Below are 21,349 nucleotides of genomic sequence, written 5' to 3' on the forward strand. Positions count from 1 at the left end.
GCCTAAAAGCTTAAAATAAGGACTATCTAGCTACTACCCTATCTACCTACTAATATAACCCCTATTATATAGTATTTAATCTATCCTTTAAGGGTAGTAGCTAGATAGTCCTTATTTTAAGCTTTTAGCGGTATAGCTAAGAAATTTACTAATCTAACTATATTACGCCTAAGAACGGGACCTATACGTACTATTCTATTAGGATAACTATACTAATTATTAAGCAAGGCCTTCTATACGGCCTATTATACTAAGTTAATCGTACTAGACCTATACCTACTAATACCGCTATATCCGTACTATAGGGGCCTATAATATATTATTAGTGCTACCCTTTATAATAGCCGGCTTATTACAAAGTACTAATAATAGCAATAACAACCGCGGCGCCCCTAATAGCGCTAGCAACGACAACACTAGTAGTATAGAGCCTACTAAAGAACCTATAGTCGAGGGGGATAACCTATCGTTGCCTATTAACGATATTCTTAGTAATATTATTAACCGTCGATATAACCGACTAGCTTTTAGCCCCTAGCTAGTAGAGAGGCTTTAAGAAGCTATTTAGAATAGGCTCGCTGCTCTGCGTTAAGAATAGTAGCTAAAGGAAGACCTCCTTAAGATTCGCCGCCTATAGGAATCTCTAATAACTAATACTAAACTAATAGTAGGGCCTTCCTTACTATCCGTACCCGTCTAGAAGAAGGATACTAAGCTTAAGGATTATACCGTATTTAACGGCTCTAGTCGCAAGCAGTATAATAATTATATACGTAATTATAAGCTTAACTAGCGAAATGTACTAAGGGCTCTTCTAGACGACTATTTATTAGTCGTCTATACTATATAGTATATTAATAGCGACCTTAAACGCACTTAGGATAACTATTTTAACTCCCTTAACGATTAGACTACTATTTAGTAGCAAACCTATAAGACTATTATACTAGATACCCTTAGAAACCCTATACTAAGGCAATAACATGCTTAGGACTAGTAACTTCGGGCTAAACAAAAGACGGATTAATCGGCTCGCTTATTTAAGGCCTGTCTAAAAACCCTCGAAGATAACCTTCTAGCTAAGACTAATTCTATATAGATCTTAGAGATACGCCTAAAGCTTAGATAGGAGCTTATCCTTAAATTAGACCGTCGCCGTATATTTAAATAGGCTAACCTAATACGTATTTTATTTATAGTCGAAGTAGAAATAGCTAAACGAGCTATCTAGCTTTAATAACAACTAGAATCGAGGATCCAACTAGCTAGTACTAACCGTAGCAACCGTAGCCGCGGAGGTAACTAAGGTTCCTACTAAAGTAACAATACTAATAATAGAAACAGTAATAGTAACCGTAGAAGAGGCCGTAGCCGACGGCTATATAGAGGAGGCCGTAATAGGGGCCGTAGAAGGGGCTTATATCCCTATAATACTAACCGCTCGGCTAATAATAGTAGTAATAGCTACGGCAATATCCTAACTGGATTGAAATGCTATAACTATAATAGTACTAGCTATCTACTAGGCTAATACGACAAACCTAAGGACTAGGCCCGAATTAAACGTACTTCCGCTAAGTATAGGAGGTACCTTTTAGCTACTAATTCTACCCCTATCGGCCCTTTTAATTAGTCGAAAAAAGAATAAGCGCTATACTAACTATTAGCCTTATATGGCGTAAGACTATCGACATTATACTAGCTATTATACGCACCTGTTTTATATAGGACACGTATAGTACTAACTATAAAACTAAGGTTATACTATATCTAGGCAATTTACGTTATAAAAACTTTTTTTCCGATCGCGACGATCCTATCGATAGGATCCTTAGGATCCTTAGGATCCTCGGGATCGTACGTTAAAGATCTTGTCGGATAGGATCGCGGCCCCGCGATCCTAAGCGATCCTATTAATAGGATCCCCTTAACGAAGTCCTAGGTTAAGTCCGACGAACTAAAGTAGAGCAAGAATTGCTATTAAATGCAGCGTACGGCTTAAATCTAATCGTTCCGTACAATTAGATTACTTACACTAGTCGATATCCTAGTTTTGCCGACGAACGCTCCGAGCGGACGAGTTATTATAGGGGATCGTCGCGATCGCAAATTTCGGGACGGGCCGTCCCGAAATTCGAGGCCGAGGAACGCAAAGGACGCGGGACAAGTTAGAGCCCGATACTACTACTACTACGAGGTATATAGGGGTATTGCGCACATACATAGGTCAAATTTAGCGGTTTCGTAGGTATTTTTTATAAATAAATTTTTTTCGTTGAGGTTTCGTTAAATGCAGCCGATATTTCGTTAAGGTTTTTTTCAAAAGCCGACGCTTAATAAGCAGAACTTTGAAAAAAAGTACACTCGAAACACTCGATATTCTTTTCTAGATTCTAAGATAATTACTAGGTATTAAGACTTCAAAATTTATAATATTCTTATTAATAGGTAGAACTTTAAGTTCTATTTTTTAGATTTCTAAAAATAGTAAAGTATAACTTAGAAAAGCCAAAATACTATATTGCTTATTTCTACTCCCTAGCTTTAGTTTCGTAGAAAATCTATAAATTTTATATTTTTTTATAATAATATACTAAAAATAGAGTATCTTTTTACTATATTACTAAGCTATAAACCTACTAGAAAAAAAGATAAATTAGAAGCAAAATGTCTAGAAAAGCGATTTTCTTTCCTTTATATCTTTTTATCTAGAAGGTTTACGGCTTAGTAATATATAACAAAAATGTTCTATTTTTAGTATAGTATTAGGTAAAAGTCTAACTTTTATAAGTTACCTATTTATCGTTCTAGGATAGCTTAGGATCGCTCGGGATCGCTCGCGATCGCTAGGATCGATAGGATCGTCGCGATCGGAAAAGAAGTTTTCGTAACGTAGTTAGTGCCCTTATTAATTACCGCCTAGCTAAGCAATTAGATCTCTAACAATTAAATAGGACTAATATGCTAATCCTTGCTTAGTTTAATAACGCTCGGCACTTAACCTACAGAGCCTACTATATTTATATAGTTCTAAGAGACGACCTTAGTAATAAGCGCCTACTAGACTTTACTGCCTATATAGTAGATATAGACAACCTTCTAGCTAATATTGTTCTTAGTAATCCTATTCTTAAGCAATACGCGGTAACTATAGACTTAGGCAGCTAATAGTAGCGATTTAGAATCGCTAGGAAGGAAGATATTAAATATATTAACGTTAACGAGTGTCCTAACGATATTAGGGTCCTATTTATTAGCAACCTAATATACGCACTAGCCTCCGCCTTAGCTAATCCGACTACTAACCTACTTAGTAGTAATAACAATAAGCCTATGCCCCCTAATAGTATAGAACCCTAATTAGCTTGCTCGTATACTCTAACCTATTTAAGAAACCTATATTAAGGTATTTAAACACTACCTAGTATCGATATTGCCTATATTTAAAGAGACGGACTATAAGATTAATATTATAGAGAATAAGGAGGTTCCTCTTAGGCCGCTCTATAACCTTAGTAAGCGCGAGCTTGCTATATTGCGTAAATACCTAGAGAAGAACCTAGCTAATAGTCGAATTTAGTATAGTAATAGCCCTACTAGTGCACTAATCCTGTTTGTTCTAAAGAAGGATAGTAGCCTACGCTTATATATTAATTACTATAGACTTAACGCTATTACTATTAAGGACCGTTATCTACTTCCGCTTATTAATAAGACCCTCGATCGCCTATCTAGTACCTACTTTTATACTATATTAGACATTAAGGATGCGTACTATCGTATCTATATTCGTAAGGGCGATAAATAGAAAATAGCCTTCTATACCCGCTATAGCTATCTCGAGTATTTAGTTATACTATTTAGGCTAGCTAATACCCCTATAATATTCTAGTCTTATATTAATCGGGCCCTAGCTATTCTAACTACCTAAATTTTGCCTTCTATACGGTAGCTCTCTCCTACTAATAGAACCGAGCTACTATACCTAACGAATCTAAGCTCGTTTTTAGTCTTAATCTATCCTCTTTCGGTATAAGACACTCGATAAGCAAATGCTTAGGCCGAGTCTAACTACGAAAGCTAATACTAACTAATAGCTCTATTAACTAATCCTAATCCTCGAACTCCTTCCGCTTCTTAGTAAAGACCTTAAAGAGCGCCCGAGCTTCGTCGCGTACCTACGGAGTAGTCGAGATAAAGCCGTATTGCTAAAATAGGTAATCCTTCGAAGGCTTATATAGAGATTTAGAGAATTCTAACGCTAACCTATCCTACTAGTAGCTTAGATTCCGGATATAAGCCCTCTCTACCTTAGTAAAGATTTTATATAGTAGTAGTACTCTACCCTTAAGAAACGCTTTCTATTTAACTATTAGTATCTGCCGGCTACGAACGCCGGCTATATATACCGAGTATAGAATAATTACCTATACCCCTTCCTCCTTTAGTAACTCTTCCGCCGTCCCTAGATACCTAGCCCCGATTGTATTAATCGTAAGCTACTTTGCCTTTATAGACGTAAAGGCATCGCTCTAATACTAATAAAGAAATTTCTACTCTATATCGAGGATATAAAGACGACTAGTCTCGATTCTAATCCTTGCTAGCTTTTTATAGTAGCTTTAACGATAATTTTCTAGATTAATAGGACTTATGCCTTAGCCCTTTACTACTACCTCGTCTCTTTAACTATACTCGATCTACTCCTAGCGCTTATCGTCTATAGCGTTAGGCCCTAAGACTATACCTATTACTAGATCGACGTATAGTATCTCCTCGCTTTTTTTAGTCCCTTTATTCGTAGTATTAAGCTCTTTCGCGGCATCCTAAACTCTAGTATTATTATTCTCGACTATCTAAATATCTCCGTTACTATTAGTCGTATCGATAGAGATAGCGGCTATAGGTCTAAATGCTATTAGTTAACGTCTTAAAGAAAGAAATGCTAGCTATAGCTGCTAGCTACGGCTATTAGCTAGATTAACTTACGCTACTAGAAACTTACGCTCGAAAACTAGACGTAATTCCTTCCTCTTCTTAGCCTTCTCTTAGGTTATCTTCTTATTCTAATCTTTACTTTTTTAAAGTTTTTTCTATAGGCGCTAGCTATCGATAGAATGCCTTATTCCGCGCCTTTCTTCTCTTATCTTTAATCTTTTATCCTTATCTGTCTTCTCCTTTAAGTCCTTTCTCTCGCGGTTTCGTACGGAATTCTTCTTCGTAGAGTACTCCTTTTTAGTCTTACGCTTTTTTCTTAGATACTTAGGTAAAATAAACTCGCGGTCTTTAGTTCTATCTTCTATTTAGCGCGCGGCGCGCTTCTCTTTTACTATTTTAAGGAAGGGGGACGGGGGCGTAGCGTATAGTAGTTATTATAGGTATAGGTATAAAGGAAGAAGTTAAAAGGTATAAGAATATCGCGAAGCCCTGCCTACGTAACGTTATATAGGTAAGCTTTCGCAACTATAGTAACTACGCCCTAGTAACAGCAACTACGCCCTAGTAATAGCAACTACGCCCCGGTAACGGCAACTACGCCCTAGTAACGGTAATAGCTATTATTAAGGCAACCGCGAGCGTAGTAAATGTAACCTAGTTACTATTATAGCCGGTAATCGTAGCCGGTAGTCGAATAAGAGTGTCCTTATAGTAAAACTAATATAGTCTCTAGTTTAAACTAGGAATCTATATAGTTTGAAAAAACTAAACCGGAACTAGAGAGCTAGTTTGCCGCTAAGAAACCAAACTATATACGTTTAGTAGTTTGCAAACCAAACTACTATAGGGTCTATCTATTAATATCGATACCGATACTAATACTAATAGCGATATCGATAGTAGTAGCCGCTATAACTAGTATTCCGCGCGATCCTATTCTTAGCGTAGCTTTATTAGCTTTAGCTTTAGTAGCGTACTTACTAGTAGGAGGAGGAGAATATTTATCGTAAGTCGCGAGGAATAGCGCTATAGACTCGCTACTAACTCGCTCTAGACTTCGACGCCCTACGACTATAAATACCTACGATTTCTAGTATTATAGCGCAGAGATATAGTAAGGCCTACTCGATTAAATAGCTATACCGGATAAGAAGAAGGTAGTATTAAATAGACTATAGAAATATAAGGCTACTAGACTTATTATAGAAACGGACTCTAGTAAGCCTATACTAGCGCTATACTACTACTATATATACTCTAAAAACTTTAAGTATCGTATACTTAATACTAAGAGCGAGCCAGTCTACGCTTACTATAAGTATAATAGTAAGTCTAGCTATATAGCTAGTTTAGAGGTTAAAGAAGACAATAGAAATAGCGAGCTAGCCGCGATATAGGCGCGAGTCGAGGCTATAGAGGCAAAGAATACTATACTAGATACAAAGATTAAGGCACTAGAAGCTAGATTCTATAAGTTAGAAAGATACTACCTCTCGTAGTTTAAATAGCTTAAAAATAAGGCTATTATTAAGTCTCGCGATATATATACTATTTAGAAGGAGCTATAGCTAGATACGAATCGCAAGCCGCTAGTAGAAGATGTTTAAGTTAAAGGTCTTAGAGATATTAGAGGTCTTAGAGATAGTAAAAGAAAGAAGAAGAAGTGCGAGTCTACTACGAGTCTACTATAAGTCTGCTATTCTATTTCTTCTTCTTTAGTCGTTAACTATGCTTTATTTTCTTAGCCTGTTTGCCGCTATCTTTGCTAGCTTTACTATTAGCCTATCCGCCGCTATTAGCCTATCTGCTACTATTAGCCTATCTACTACTACTAGCCTATCTACTACTATTAGCCTATCTACCGCTATTAGCCTATCTACCGCTATTAGCCTGTCTATTAGTAGGTTACTAATCCTTAGATTCGCTCGACCCTTTCGGAATAGACGTGCCTCGCAATATACTTACGGTAGCCTCGCCGCTTAAGTTAATTATCTTAGGCGGCTAATTTATATTAATAACCTTCTTAGTCTATAGCTTTTCTTAGACCCCGTAGTAGTTCGGTTTGCGAACTACAAAACGTATATAGTTTAGTTTCTTAGCGGTACCCCTCCGGTTTAGTTCTAGTTTAGTTTTTTGCCCCGCTAGTCTAAGCTAGTTTCCGAGAAAATCCGACTAGACTACGACGGTATACGACGGTATACGACGACCTCGGATCGGGTCCGGGGGCCCTATATTGCATACGCTATACGGTTACATCTGTATTTCAGGCTGTTTAGACGTGTTTTAGGATAGGTTTTTGTCCGTAGCCGGTACGTAGCCGGCAAACCGGTCCGTATACCGATTTCTTAGCAAACTAAACTAAACTAAACTAGAATTTCGGCTAAGCAAACTAAACTAACCTAACCCGAACTACCGCGGGGTCTAGCTTTAAGCTTTTCTTTCTTAATCTTAATGCTATTAACTACCTTCTACTAACTTGCTAGATTACTCGTACTAGTAATAGTACTAAACTAATATTTCCGCTTTTGTTATTACTTCTCCTACTTAGTATAGATATAGAGCTTAATCTCGTAGACTAATAATAACTTTATTGCTAGTTTATAGACTATTAAAGCCTATCTAAGTATTCTAGGCGCCTTAGTTGCTACCTTCTCTAGTTAACTAGTTATATTATTAAAGCATATATAGGGGAAGTAGTTAAAATAGTTCTCGATTCGATTAATACTACTATCTAGTAGCTCGTAGGCGTTAAGCCGGTCTATAATCTAGTCTATAGATAGTATCTTAGCTTCTTTGAATTCTTAGTTAGACTAGGCATCCGAAATAGTAGAATATAGGACTATTTTACCGAAGAACTATATCTTAGTTATACTCGTAAGCTTAACTTCTCTATACTAAGTATAAATCAAATAGCGGCAAAGGTATTTCTATACTTTTAGGTCTACTAAAGCTAAAGCTAAAGCAGGTGTTAGTAGACGTTACGAGAGGCTCCGAGATCTAGTATTTAGTATTCGAGTTATTAGCTTATAATATTAACTAGTAGTATTCCGTATAGTATTAGCCGCCTTAGGTTTAGAGAAGAACGTATTAAAGCCTTATACTATACTCGCGGAGCTACTCGTAGTAGCGGCTACTAATTGCTCGTAAACAAATTGCTCGCTTACTAGATCGGAATTAAGAAGGCCGTATTATAAACAGTATCGGTATTTACTATATATCTTTATATAGTCGACGCCTAATTTAGTATAATAGGTGCCCTAATTAGTAGGCATTATAAGATAGATAGAGGCAGAAATAGCAGAGTGTAAGACGGGTATGTTAGCAGGTAGATAGGGTAGTAGTAGGTACAGGTAGTATTCGATAAGGAGCTAGGAGGAGAGGGAGGAAGGCAGGCAAGTTAGCCTATTACCAAGCGCTAAGCCCTGCCTAAGGCATTAAGACCCTAGCTTTACTCGAGCCCGGTTACATACTAATTACGTATAACCTCTTTAGTCCTAATATACGCTTCCCCTCTAAAGGCCGCGCCCTCGTAGCCGGTCTTTGTTCTAGTCTCAACCTCTATTACTACTAACTTAGTAGGTCTAATAAGCCGCTTAGTCCGCGCTAAATTAAACGTACAACTACCGATTATGTAACTATATCAAACCTTACCTCTAATATAATACAATATCTAACTCTAACTGCGCTATCCTTATATATAATAAAGTAATATATAACTATAAGAATTAAGGACTATCGACTAATTATAATACGAGCGTACCTTCCCTACTATAATAGGTAGGTATACGGGGTATTATAGCACTGCCCCCGTTCTAAGTAATGTTATACCGAGTTCTCTGCGTCTACTCTTAAAAGACCTAGAAATGTCCGCTTCCGAGGGTTATTCTTATTATTACGAGGGATTGTTCTTATAATTACGAGGGCTATTATTTACTATCGTAGTCTCGCTAGCCCTAATTAGTTAGGTTTAGCAGCCTTCAATTGTTAATCTTATCTTATCTTTTTAGAAAAAACACAGCTCGTCTAGTTTCTATAGGTAAAGGCTATTATAAGTGTAATAGTTAAGGTTCGCCTCGCTTAAAGAGTCGGAAAGATCGAGGAGTAACCTATTGTCCGCAAGATCGACCCCGGCTAGCTTAGCTCTATAGTTTTGCCCTTAGTTAGTTAGTCTATTAAGCTACTCAATCTTTTTAAGCCTTAATATTTTGACTTAGCCTTAAAGTTTTGATTAACCCCTTAGTGCCTTAGGCTCGTAGTATAGGTAAGGTTGTCTTCGTAGGTATAGTAACAATAGTAGGTAACGTTAACAATAGCGGTGCTAGCCGTCTTAGCGCTAACTTCACCTTACTTCTAATTTCCTTCTTTAACTAACAACATTAGTAACACTGTTACTAATATAGCCGTATCGGCTTCCTTCGATAGTAACATACTCCGCAATACTATTACTAATATAGTCGCGCTAGCCGCGCCGTCCTCGCCGATTGCCTAGGCCTCGATAGAATAAGGGAATAAGAGGGGGACCTAAATACTAGGAGATCGGAAGGGCCTTATAGGGCGCGTTAGTAGAGAGGTAGTTTCCTAAAAGAGCAGCGAATAGTTAACGCGTTATAGCGCGCTTATTAACACTCGGTGCGCGTTTACTATAGTAGTATAGTCTTATTGTCCTAGTTTGCCGGCCTCTAATTAGTTAGCTAATAATACCCTAGGGGTGCTATTAATCCTAGGCCTTAATAGTAATATTATAGGCCCTTAGCCTTCTTCTTGTTCTTTATACTAGTCTAATACTTATCTAATAACTTAGTTATATCTTTAAAAGAGGCTTTAGCTTCCTACGAGTCCTATTTAGGTAAATAGCCTTACTATCTTAATAGGTACTCCTTCTTGCCTTTCCTAGTCCGGTACTATAGGATACGTTCTATAGACTACAGCTCTTTACTATCCGCTAGTATATCTTCGTGTTTAGTAGGGGCTTTATCCCCCTCGCGTAGGTAATATAGCTTAAGGAGGGATATATAGAAGGTATTATAGATAGTATAATAAGGAGGAAGCTACAACTAATAGGCCTATACGGAGGAGCCCTTAACTTCTCGAATGCGGAATAGACTAATATATCTTAGTACGAGCTTGGGCCTTGTTTTGCTATTAGGTAATAGGTGCTTACAGATACGGAGGTTCTTAGTGCTTAGTATAACTATATCGCCTTGCTTAAAGGTTATCGGTGTATAGTGTTTATTATAATAGGCCTTCTAATAGGCCTAGGCCTTTGCTAGTTTGTTAGCTATTATAGCGTGAATTTCTCGCATCTTTTAAGCCCTCTCTATAGCCGCTAGTGTTTTAGGGGCTTGACGCGCTTCCCTTTCCTTACGCTCGGCCTCGAGCGAGGTAAATAGATCTTATAGTAAGGCAGCGTTTTAGCCTATTATAGCTATATACGGTAAAACCTTAGTTGATAAGTAGACACTGTTATTATATACGAATTCGGCTAGTTGTAGGAGGTTAACCTAGTCGTTAGGGTTCTTATTAATGTAGCTACGTAGGTACTGCTATAGGGTAGCATTTTGCCTCTCGGTTTGGCTATCTGTTTATAGATAGAATACTATAGATAGGCGATACTTGAGTCTTAGTTGTAGGTATATCTTACTCTAATAATAAGATATAAATATCGAGCCCCGGTTAGAGACTATCCCCTTAGGGGTTCCCTAATAGCTGTAGAAGATGTTATTCTATAGTAACTTAGCTAGATTAATAGCTGTCTAATCCTTCCGAGCGGGGATATAGCGAGCGCCCTTAGTAAACCGGTCTATAACGACTAGTATAGCATTAAAGACGTCCTTACTTCCCCTTCACTTAGTAGGGGGAAGACCTGTAATAAAATCTATTGTAAGCTCTGCAAATAGCTTATAGGGGATTAGTAATAAGGACAACTCGCTAAAAGGCTAATACTTTAGTGCCTTAATACGTTAGTATACGGCACACGTGTTTACGTAGTCCTTTATGTCCCGCTTACTATTTAGCTAGTAGTATATACGCGATAGTAGCTCGTACGACCTCTCTATACTATAGTAACTAGCAAGCTTACTATTATAGTGTCGCTTAAGAAGCTCTTGTCTAATCGATTGTTTAGCGGGGACATAGTATCTGCCCTTAAACTTTAAGTAACCCTTGTCGTCGATCGACTAATTATTGTTACTCTTGCTAGATCGAGTCTTTCGTCTACTTATAAGCTTATCGATACGTTTAGCAGCAAAGGCGTCCCTCTGCTAAGTACGTAACAGCTTATCTATAAACGATTAACTATCCCTATTTGCAAGGTTATTTAATAGCACCCTCGCTATCGAACGAGGTACGTATTATATATATCTAATAGCACTAGTAGCCGGATTAACTACAGTAGTGCTATCGCTGTTACTATATATAGCGATATCGACTAGGGAGTTATTATAACTTCTCCTATCTGTATTATTAGCCCTTGCCTTAACACGCACTATTAATATAGCAAGAGTATTAATATACTTCGAGCCGTCGCGGAGTCCGGTAAGCCGCTTATCCTACGCTTGCCTTACTACGAGGTCTATAGCAATCTTGTACTATAGGGTTAGAAACAATGAATTAATAGATTGGGTTTCGCTATCGTAATTAGGTCGCCTCGATAGGCTATTAGTAGAGTTACTTACGCCTAGTCGATATAATATATTAAAATCGAACCCGGCGAGGTAGACGGCCTATCTAGCCTGTCGACCTATAACCCTAGTAACCTTAGTAATACTACGAAGGTTGTTATAGTCTGTATAGACCTAAATAGGGTACTAAGCACTATCGAGATAATAGCGCTAGTATTTAAAGGCTTCTACGATTGCTAAGAGCTCTTGCTCGTAGGTCTCGTACCGACGTTCTATATCGATTATCTTCCGTAAAAAGAAGGCAATTAGGTGCTAGTAGTAGTTACTATCTAACTGCTAAGACATTATAGCTAATACAGCGAACTATAAAGCGTTAGTCTCAATTCGGATCTGCTTGTTTAGTACAAAATAGTATAACAAGGGGACTTTAGTAAAGCGTTGCTTTAAGCCGTTAAAAGCGGCTTATGCCTTATTAGTCTATTTGAGTTCTCTAGAAGGGTTTGCCTTAGTCTTAGTAAGTTTAGTAAGTAGCATTATATGCCTCGAATAGCCCTTAATAAAGCGGCGGTAAAAGTTAGTAAAACCTAGGAACGATTAAAGCTCTTTAATACTAGTAGGCGTTAGCTACTTAGTAATAGTCGTAATCCGATTAGGATTAGCCTTAACACTATTAGTTAATACGAGGAAGCTAAGGAAGGGCACCTCTTTAGCAGCGAAGGTGCATTTAGAGGGTTTGTAGTACAAGCTATAGGCCCGTAGGCGGTCGAGTACCTTACGTACGGCGGCCTAATATTCCGCAATGTTAGGTAAGTGTATATAGACTAGGATATCGTCTAGATAGACTACGTAGAGGTAGTCTAATAGGCCTAATAGGGCCCGATTAATATAGGACTAGAATGTTATAGGGGCATTAGCTAGGCCGAATAGTATAACTAAGTACTTAAAATAGCTATAGCGAGTACAGAAGGCTGTCTTCTATTTATTACCCTTAGGAATGCGAATGCGGTAATAGGCGTCCTTAATGTCTAATATAGTATAGAAGTAGGCGCTAGAAAGGCGGTCGAGGGTCTTATTAATAAGCGGAAGTAGATAGCGGTCTTTAATAGTAACAGCATTAAGCCCTCTATAATTAATGTATAAACGCAGGCTACTATCCTTTTTTAGCACGAATAGGATAGGTGCACTAGTAGGGCTGTTGCTATACTGAATTCGACTATTAGCTAGGTTCTTATCTAGGTACTTACGTAGTATAGCAAGCTCGCGTTTACTAAGGTTGTAGAGGGGACTAAAGGGGACCTCTTTGCCCTATATAATATCGATCTTATAGTCCGTCTCTTTAAACATAGGCAATATCGATGCTAGGTAGTGTTTAAAGATATTAATATAGGTCTCTCGAACAGGCTAAGGTATACGAGCAAGCTGTTTAGGGTCTATGCTATTAGGGGGCATAGGTTTATCGTTATTACCTAATAGGTCGACTATTAGGCTAGCTATAGCAGGTGTTAGGTTGCCGATAAATAGGACCCTAATATTATTAGGGCACTCGCTAACGTCGATATACTTAATATCCTCTTTCCTAGCGATTCTAAATCGCTATTATTAACTACCTAAATCTATAGCGATAGTATAGTGCTTAGGAACAGGGTTGCTAATAACAATAGTAGCTCCCCTATATAGGTTGTCTATATCTACTACGTAGGTAGTAAAGTCTAGTAGGCGTTTATTTCCGAGGTCGTCCTTTAGAACTATAGGAATATAGTAGGCCCTATAGGTCAAGTGCCGAGCGTTATTAAACTAAGTAAGGGTTAGCAGGTTAGCCCTATTTAATTGTCGAAGGTCTAATTGCTTAGCTAAGCGATAGCTAATAAGGGCACTAACTGAATTTCCTAGATCTAGTATAACCTTAGTCTTATAGTTAGTTCTATACGTATCCTATATAAGGCAGGTACGTATAATAGCTAGCATAATGTCGATAGTTTTACGCCGTATAAGGCTAATAGTTAGTACGGCGCTTATTCTTTTTTCGAAGGTTGGCCTATAGGGATAGCGTTAGCTACTAAGAGGTGCTTTCGGTGCTTAGCGGTAGTACGGTCGATTCGGGCCTAGTCCTTAGGTTTATCGTATTAGCCTAGCAGATAGCTAGTACTATCGCAATTGAAGCACTTTAATCTAGTTAGGAGGTTACTATAGCTACTATTAGTCGAGCGGTTAGCGTTATAAGGATACGAGCCCCTTCTACGGCCCCTATTACAGCCTCCTCTATATAGCCGTCGGCTACGGCCTCTTCTACGGTCGTTATTACTATTCCTATTATTAGCATTGTTATTCTAGTAGGACCCTTAGCCGTTGCCTCTACGGGCACTACGATTGCCGCGGTTAGTACTAGCTAGTCGGATCCTCGATTCTAGTCGTTACTAGAGCTAAACAGCCCGTTCGGCGGTTTCTACTTCGACTATAAATTAAATGCGTATTAGATTAGCTTATTCGAATATACGGCGACGGTCTAATTCGAGGATAAGCTCCTATCTAAGTTTTAGGCGTATCTCGGAGATCTATATAGAATTAGTCTTAGGCGGAAGGTCGTCTTTAAGGGTTTTTAAATAGGCCTCGAATAAGCGGGCCGATTAATTAGTCTTTTGCTTAGCTCGAAGGTACTAGTCCTAAGTATATTGTTGCCTTAGTATAGGGTTTCTAAGGGTGTCTAGCATAATAGTTTTATAGGTTTGCTACTAAATAGCGGTCTAATTAGTAAGGGAGTCGAAATAGTTATCCTAGGTGCGTTTTAGGTCTCTATTAATATATTATATAGCATAGACGACTAACGAGTAATCGTCCGGAAGAGCCCTAGGTGCGTTTCGCTAGTTAAGCTTATAGTTACGAATGTAGTCGTTATATTGCTTTCGGCTAGAGCTATCAAATACGGTACAGTCCTTAAGTTTAGTATCCTTCTTCTAGACTAGGACTAATAGTAAGGAAGGCCCTACTATCGGCTTAGTATTAGTTATTAGAGCTTCCTATAGACGGCGAATTTCGAGGAGGTTGTCCTTTAGCTATTGTTCTTAACGTAAAGTAGCGAGCCTGTTTTAGGTAGCTTCTTAAAGTCTCGCTACTAGCTAGGGGCTAAAGGCTAGTTAGCTATATCGACGGTTAACAATATTACTAAGAATGTCGTTAACGGGCAACGAGGGGTTATCCCCTTCGATTATAGGTTCTTTAGCAGGCCCTCTAGTAGGCTCTTTAGTAGGAGGCACTTTAGCAGGTACTTTAGTAGGCACTTTAGTAGGCACTATGCTACTAGTATTGTTATTGCTAGCGCTACTAGCGGCGCCCCGGTTGTTGTTGCTTCGTAATAAGCCGGCTATTATAAGGGGTAATACTAATAATATATTATAGGCCCCTAAGATACGGATGTAGCGGAATTAGTAGATATCGGCTTAGTGCGATTAACTTAGTATAATAGGCTATATAGAAGGCCTTACTTAATAATTGGTACGGTTGTTTTAATAGAATAGTACGTATAGGTCCCGTTCTTCGGGCGTAATATAGTTAAATCGATAGTTTTCGTAGCTATACCGCTAAAAGCTTAAAATAAGGACTATCTAGCTACTACCCTTAAAGGGTAGATCGAATACTATATAATACGGGTATGTTAGTAGGTAGATAGGGTAGTAGTAGGTATAGGTAGTATTCGATAAGGAGCTAGGAGGAGAGGGAGGAAGGTAGGCAAGTTAGCCTATTACTAAGCGCCAAGCCCTGCCTAAGGCATCAAGCCCCTAGCTTTACTCGAGCCCGGTTACATACTAATTACGTATAACCTCTTTAGTCCTAACACAGAGGTTTAAGAAGGCTATAGATAAAATCGAATTAGAAAAAGCGACTCGCTATATACTCGCCGCCGGCTCGTAGATCGCCGATTAGTATATATTATTTATAAACTTAATTATTCTAGCTTCCTAGTTCCGAGCCGCCGCTAACTAACTACGTACTACTAATAGCTTATCTAACTCTATTAGTTCTAGCTCTACCCCTATAGCTATATACTCCTTAACTAGCTATTAAAAAAGCAAGTAAGTAAAGCGGTAAATACGCTCTATATTATAGCTATTCTCGCTACTACTTAATAGATACGAGAAGCTATAAATCTATAATACTATCTAATACTAAGAAAGCGTAGCCTCGGGTAGGTAGGCTTTAAGATCTAGGAATTAGCGAGTCTATAGCGAGTCTATAGCGAGTACTATAGAATCTAATATATACCGAATCCCTAAAGGTATTGCTCTATATTATTAAATACGCTATTAGGTATAGGAACACTTTAATAAGAATGCCCGCTAAGCTCTAGATAATAGTATAGAATATACGGAATACCTAGTATAATATATAGTCGATTAGCCTACTTCCGGATATAATAGCTATTCTAGAGGTAGACAAATTCGAGGACTTAATTACGCTTAATAGTATATAGATTACAAGGAAGGCAATCCGATCCGCTAGTAGCTTAGTATCGTATAGTAACTCGCGTAGTAACTCGTAGAAATAGCCTCTCTAGCTATCTAGTATAGGTACTTACTAGCGCTACTATACCTTAATCCGCTAGTTTGTCTTACTCGTACTATATTTAAAGTAGTCCTCGAAGGCTAGCGGTTATTCCGGGTTACTACGAGTTGTAAGCCGAGTCTTATACTTACTATAAGCGTCCGTAGCTAGAATCGTCTCTACCCTACGGTCTAATCGGACAATCTATAGTATTATACTACGATTCCGGATCGTTATAAGGTATTAAGCTAGTATAGAGATAGCTATCCAGCTAGTAATACCTATATAGATCTAGACAATATAACGCGAGTAAATATTAATCGCTATATAGATCTATATCCCCTAATACTTAAATTAATAATAAGTATCTATTAATATTACGTAACTAGGGCTAGGTATAATAATCGCTCTATAGTACTCTCGCGCCCGCTCGTAGCGAACTCGCAATCCTTTAGGATTTAGTAAGGAAGCTATAGGATATAGGCGATCTCTACTAATAATATTATATTTAGACCTAATAGAGGTATATAGGTACCGTCGGCTAAAGGACTCTACTATAGACTTCTCGAGCTCTTCCTATAAGACCTCTATAATCTACTCTTTCGCTTCTATCTATCTATTTATTAATAACGCCTTCTTTAATCTAAGCTTTTAATATATCTATTAATATCTCCGCTAGCTAATTCTAAACCTATCCGCCTATAGTACTTAAACCGCCTCTTTATTAGTTAACCGTAGAACGTAGAAGGTATATACGATCCGGATCTTTAGTACCTCGATATCGTTAACTTAGTAATAGTAAGTATAGTAGCTATAGTTAATATTCTACTCTTTAAGCCTTCGTTTAAGTATATTAAGGGATATCTAATAACTAGTCTCCTATATAAGGTACTATACGATTGCTTCTCGTATAGTACCGCTATAGACTTAAGATATTATCTAAGCCTTCTATAGCGATAAATCGATACGTAGAGGTATTCTACGAGTTGATAGCGACTATAGTACGAGTCGTAGAAGGTTAAATATAAAGAATTAGGTAGTAATAGCGGTAAGAAGTGTAAGAAACCCCGCATTGAGCCTCCGGTATTATATTGGCCTCCCTACCTGCGTCATTGTCGTCGCTTTGTGGCCGCGACCTCCGTAACTTACATGTAGGCCGACTCTCAGGCGCATCACCACCAACAATTGCATTTCCGTCGCGTGAGACACCACTGCGAACATCTCCTCACATGGCGAGCGCATCAAGTCGGCGGCGCACGCGATAAACACGTATCACCATGGCGACCGAGTCGTCACTCAGCTCCAACATCTTTGCGACGACCTCAGCGGCAGCAATAGCCCTACTCGTACTCTTGCTGATCAGATACTACCTCCCGCTGCGAAGCACTCCTGCATACCTCCTCCTGCCCGTATTCTTGGCCTTATTCCTGCCGGCGAGTATCATCATACTAGTCCCTGTTGATCTGGCATCCGTGGAAAGGAATAGCGATGAGCACGCCCAAGGCTTCTGGCTGCCAGAAAGAGCGCTGTTGGTGACGTGGAGGATCACATACTGGTTGACGTTCATCTTAACTTGGTTCTTACTCCCCTTCCTGGGTGAATACTGCGATTCGGGCTATCGAGATGCCACGCACCGGTCAATCTACTCTCTACGAGCCAACTTCCGCTATCAACTGATCGTACTGGCGAGCGGCATCGCTGGACTGGTCTATTTCATCTGGGAAAATGGATTCCATGCGGAGAGCATCAAAGGTCTGGTGATGGCTTTGGCCTACGCTTGGGGCTTGATTCTGGGATTAGGATTGATGGGACACGGACTGGTTGCTTTGCCTCGCCGCTTGTTCAAGAACGCCAAAGTTAGCAATCGTCTGCGCTGGCTGCACTCGCAAGCGCCGAGAGTTAAGGACAAGCTTGACGACGCTTTAGACAAGTTAGAGCAGTTGGAACACACAGTTCTCCAGCTCAAGAGGCATAAAGGAGGAGCCAGTCGAGAGCAGCAGTCATGGATCGATGAGCTTGCGGAAACGTCTAGTCTCCCCGACACGAGACCTGGCATGGCCGCTGCTATACAAGCCACAAGTCCAAGCATACCTGCTGTCGTGACCGATCGTTATCTGGCAGATCTCACGCGTAAATTGAAGAGGGCACGACACCGCAAGGCAAGGTTTGTCGACGAGTGGGACCAGCTGGTGGAAAGAGCGTGGAAGCTGCAGACCATTCTCGATGCAGCGACCTCGAAGAAGCTGGACTTTGGCCGCAGCTCCGGAAGCACCTTGCTCGTAAACCGTCTGACATTTCTCACCCCATCAATGCGGTTCTATCTCCACATGAACATTATCCCGGCTACCCGCATTGCCGTTTCGGCAGTCCTTGGGATCATGTCCGTCTTCGTCGTATGGAGCGAACTGGTCAAGGCATTTGCGCCGTCGCTTTCCATCATCGGAATCACCGTGGTCCATGCTGGCAAAGTCAATTTTGGTGGTCAGATTATTGCTGCCGTATGGCTCCTGTACATGGACACTGCGGCGCTGTACGCAATAGCAGACGTCAAAGTATGGGGCAATCGTGCTCTGGTCAAGCGCCAGACCTATGCCGAGAGTGCCTGTTGGTACTCACTGCAGGTGGCCAAGCTTACAGTGCCGCTGTCTTACAACTTCATCACAATGATGCCCGACGAAGTCTTCAAAGACACAATGTTCTTCCAGTTCCTTGGGAAGCTCATTCAACTGACACCGCTGGGCCAAGGCTTTAGCGCATTCTTCCCGTGCTTCTTGCTCCTACCCGTTCTGGCTACACTGTTCAACTTGTATGGTAAGACGAAGAATGTGTTTGGCTTTGGAGTGCTCGAAGATGAGAGCGACGAAAATCCTTCCGGCTTCGGCACAGGCGGCTGGAGGGAGGGAAAGGCTCTCGTCGACCGGGAATTGCAATCCCGCGGAACCGATGGGACTCTAAGCCTCGATGATCGTGACTCTTCTCTTGACCTCGAACGTGGGCCTGATAGCAGACTTCTACCAGGTCGAAGTTTTGGACCGCCACGAGAAGACCGAGGACGACAGCCTGCGTTTCGAGACGATGGTGTCCGGGAAGCCAACAGACACTTCAATGCCATCACCAATCAAGAAGATCCCGAGGATGACAGCCCTAGGCACTTCTACCAAGATATTGGTGAACGCGTGAAGAACACTTTTGACACGGCAGGTGCACCCCATTGGATGAAGAATATTGGAAGCGCATTCAAGGGTCCCAAGTGGATGCAGAACGATCAGCGGGACGATAGCGGAGGGTCTGCAATATCGAGATGGTTTGGAGGCAGACCCGAAGATGGCAGACTTAGATTATAGAATAGCTTTGTTGAATTTAGCGCAGGAGTTGCATAGGTCAGGCTGAAATCAGCTTTTCGAACTCACTTGCTTGGATCATGATCGTTGGGAGAGAGTAGCTTTCTGAAATTCTATCCATGCAGATATCTGACAAAATGTGTACAAAACTCCAAGCCTACGCCTCGGCAAGCTTCAGCAATCCTTTAAGATCAATCGACTTGGGTCTCTCGATAGGCAGACCAAGTGCACGATCCCAGACCAGCTGCGCAAGTGGCCCCAAACCTCTGCTGACACCGAAAGTTGCCGTGTAGTATAGCGTATTGTGGAAGCCGTAGTGGTGGAAGAGGACTCCAGACGCGCTATCGACGTTAGGGAACGGGTTCTTGGTCTTGCCGTGTTCTGAGAGCACGCCTGGTGCGATCTCGCTGTTCTTCTTGACGAGCTGGAAGACAGGGTTCTCGGCAATCTCCTTGCGAGAAGAGGCGAAATCCATCAGAGCCTCGAATCGTGGATCTGGCTTGCGAAGCACGGCGTGGCCGTAACCTGGCACCACACGGCCAGACTTGAGCGTTGACCAGAGGTAGTCGGTTACATCTTTGTCGCTGAAGTTGGTGCCAATGTGGTCCTTCATTTGGAGGATCCACCGCAGAACTTCTTGTGCTGCCAGACCATGTAGTGGACCAGCGAGACCTTGAAGACCGGCGGAGTAGGCGAGGTACGGATCCGAAAGCGCAGATCCAACCAAATGTGTTGTGTGTGCAGAGACGTTACCACCTTCGTGGTCACCGTGAAGTGCGAGGTAGAGGCGCAGCAAGTCGTGGAAATTCTCGTTCTCCTTTCCGCCCTTGCCGAGCATGGCAGCGAAGTTCTGCGACCAGTCGTGGTTCACGTCGACTTCTCCTGGAAGGGCACCACCGCCGCAGTATGCATTCTGGTGGATCTTGGCTGCCACAGTTGGGAGCTTGGCGAGCAGGTTGATACAGTCGTCAAATGTCGGCTCCCAATAGTCGGCTTTGTTGAGGCCTTGTTCGTATGCTCGTGCGAACTTGGATTCGTACTGCAAAGCAGAGACTGCGCAGGCAAATTGGGTCATTGGATGCAAGTCCTTCGGAAAGTCGTCGAGCATCTTATTAACGAATGCTGGAAGCTGTGCCTTCTCTGCCAACTCTTTGCTGAAGGCCCTGGTCTGGTTGGTGCTTGGTACTTGTCCGGTGAGAAGCAGCCAGAACATTGCCTCGGGAAGCATCTCCGTGCCAGTGTTTCCCTTGGGCAGCTCCTTCTGGCAGTCCTTGATCGACTTGCCGTGGAATCGAATGCCCTCATTGGCATCCAGCACAGACCCCTCCCATACCATTGCCTTGAGACCTCGCATGCCTCCGAGCGTGTTCTCAATCTTGACCTCTCCGATCGTCTTCGATGAGTGCGCCTTGACCTTCTTCAGTAGCTCTCTCTTCTCGGGGATGACAGCCTTGAGGGTCTCTTTGAGATCTGGCTCGGCTGTTGCATAGCTGCGAGAGGCATTGCAGACGATGTTGACGTTTTGTGGAAGCTGCGTGGACCCAGACCAGTCAGGCTCAAGTATTCTGGGAAGTGCTGGACGGACTGCCTACCTTGGAAGCTCTGAGAGCTCGTGTAGCAGACCTTGCAGACAGTGCCATGGTTGCTGTGAGTGTGTGCTGTGTGAGGCCTCAAGGCTGGGCTGGGAGCAGAGGCAAGATGGTAGAAAATGTGCTGTTTGCCGAACTCGCCTGCTTGTTCGGACTGGGCGCCTACGAGTTCCGAGCTACAATTTTTTGGGGAGCAGGCAGGCCGGTCGGGTGAAGCCTGATGCGGTGCGGGTACAGCTGCAATGCGAAGCGGATAGCCTCGGCAAAGCGGGACGGCTAACACGGACGTCACCGCGTACATAAGCGAGATGGACGACAACCTAAT

The 21,349-nt window shown here is 41.1% G+C and overlaps 3 protein-coding genes across 3 annotated transcripts; 1 reads left to right on the forward strand and 2 right to left on the reverse strand.

Annotated features, from left to right (window-relative positions):
• Positions 1-8,335: 8,335 nt before the first annotated feature.
• MYCFIDRAFT_170826 (uncharacterized protein) lies at positions 8,336-17,336 on the reverse strand (the record flags this gene model as incomplete). The annotated part of the gene is made up of 2 exons (XM_007923836.1): positions 8,336-8,353; positions 17,199-17,336. The coding sequence occupies 2 exons, from the start codon at positions 17,334-17,336 to the stop codon at positions 8,336-8,338; spliced, it is 156 nt and encodes a 51-aa protein (XP_007922027.1).
• A 35-nt stretch (positions 17,337-17,371) lies between these two features.
• MYCFIDRAFT_127683 (uncharacterized protein) lies at positions 17,372-19,438 on the forward strand (the record flags this gene model as incomplete). Its single annotated transcript, XM_007923837.1, has 1 exon — positions 17,372-19,438. The coding sequence occupies one exon, from the start codon at positions 17,372-17,374 to the stop codon at positions 19,436-19,438; it is 2,067 nt and encodes a 688-aa protein (XP_007922028.1).
• On the reverse strand, positions 18,814-21,092 carry MYCFIDRAFT_71489 (uncharacterized protein). The gene is made up of 2 exons (XM_007922137.1): positions 21,028-21,092; positions 18,814-20,966 (listed from the first exon to the last, which is right to left on the reverse strand). Exons 1-2 carry the CDS (start codon positions 21,073-21,075, stop codon positions 19,593-19,595), a joined length of 1,422 nt encoding a protein of 473 aa, XP_007920328.1. The 5' UTR covers positions 21,076-21,092; the 3' UTR covers positions 18,814-19,592.
• Positions 21,093-21,349: the final 257 nt, after the last annotated feature.

This window comes from Pseudocercospora fijiensis (assembly GCF_000340215.1).
Source record: "Pseudocercospora fijiensis CIRAD86 unplaced genomic scaffold MYCFIscaffold_1, whole genome shotgun sequence".
In the NCBI taxonomy this organism is placed as follows: domain Eukaryota; kingdom Fungi; phylum Ascomycota; class Dothideomycetes; order Mycosphaerellales; family Mycosphaerellaceae; genus Pseudocercospora; species Pseudocercospora fijiensis.

What these genes read in the sequence shown, in the direction of transcription:
- MYCFIDRAFT_71489 (XM_007922137.1), bottom strand. Translation starts at nt 21,075, where the DNA reads ATGGCACTGTCTGCAAGGTCTGCTACACGAGCTCTCAGAGCTTCCAAG. An exon ending in GAGCTCTCAGAGCTTCCAAG is followed by an intron (nt 20,967 to 21,027) that starts GTAGGCAGTCCG and finishes GGGTCCACGCAG; the next exon opens with CTTCCACAAAACGTCAACAT.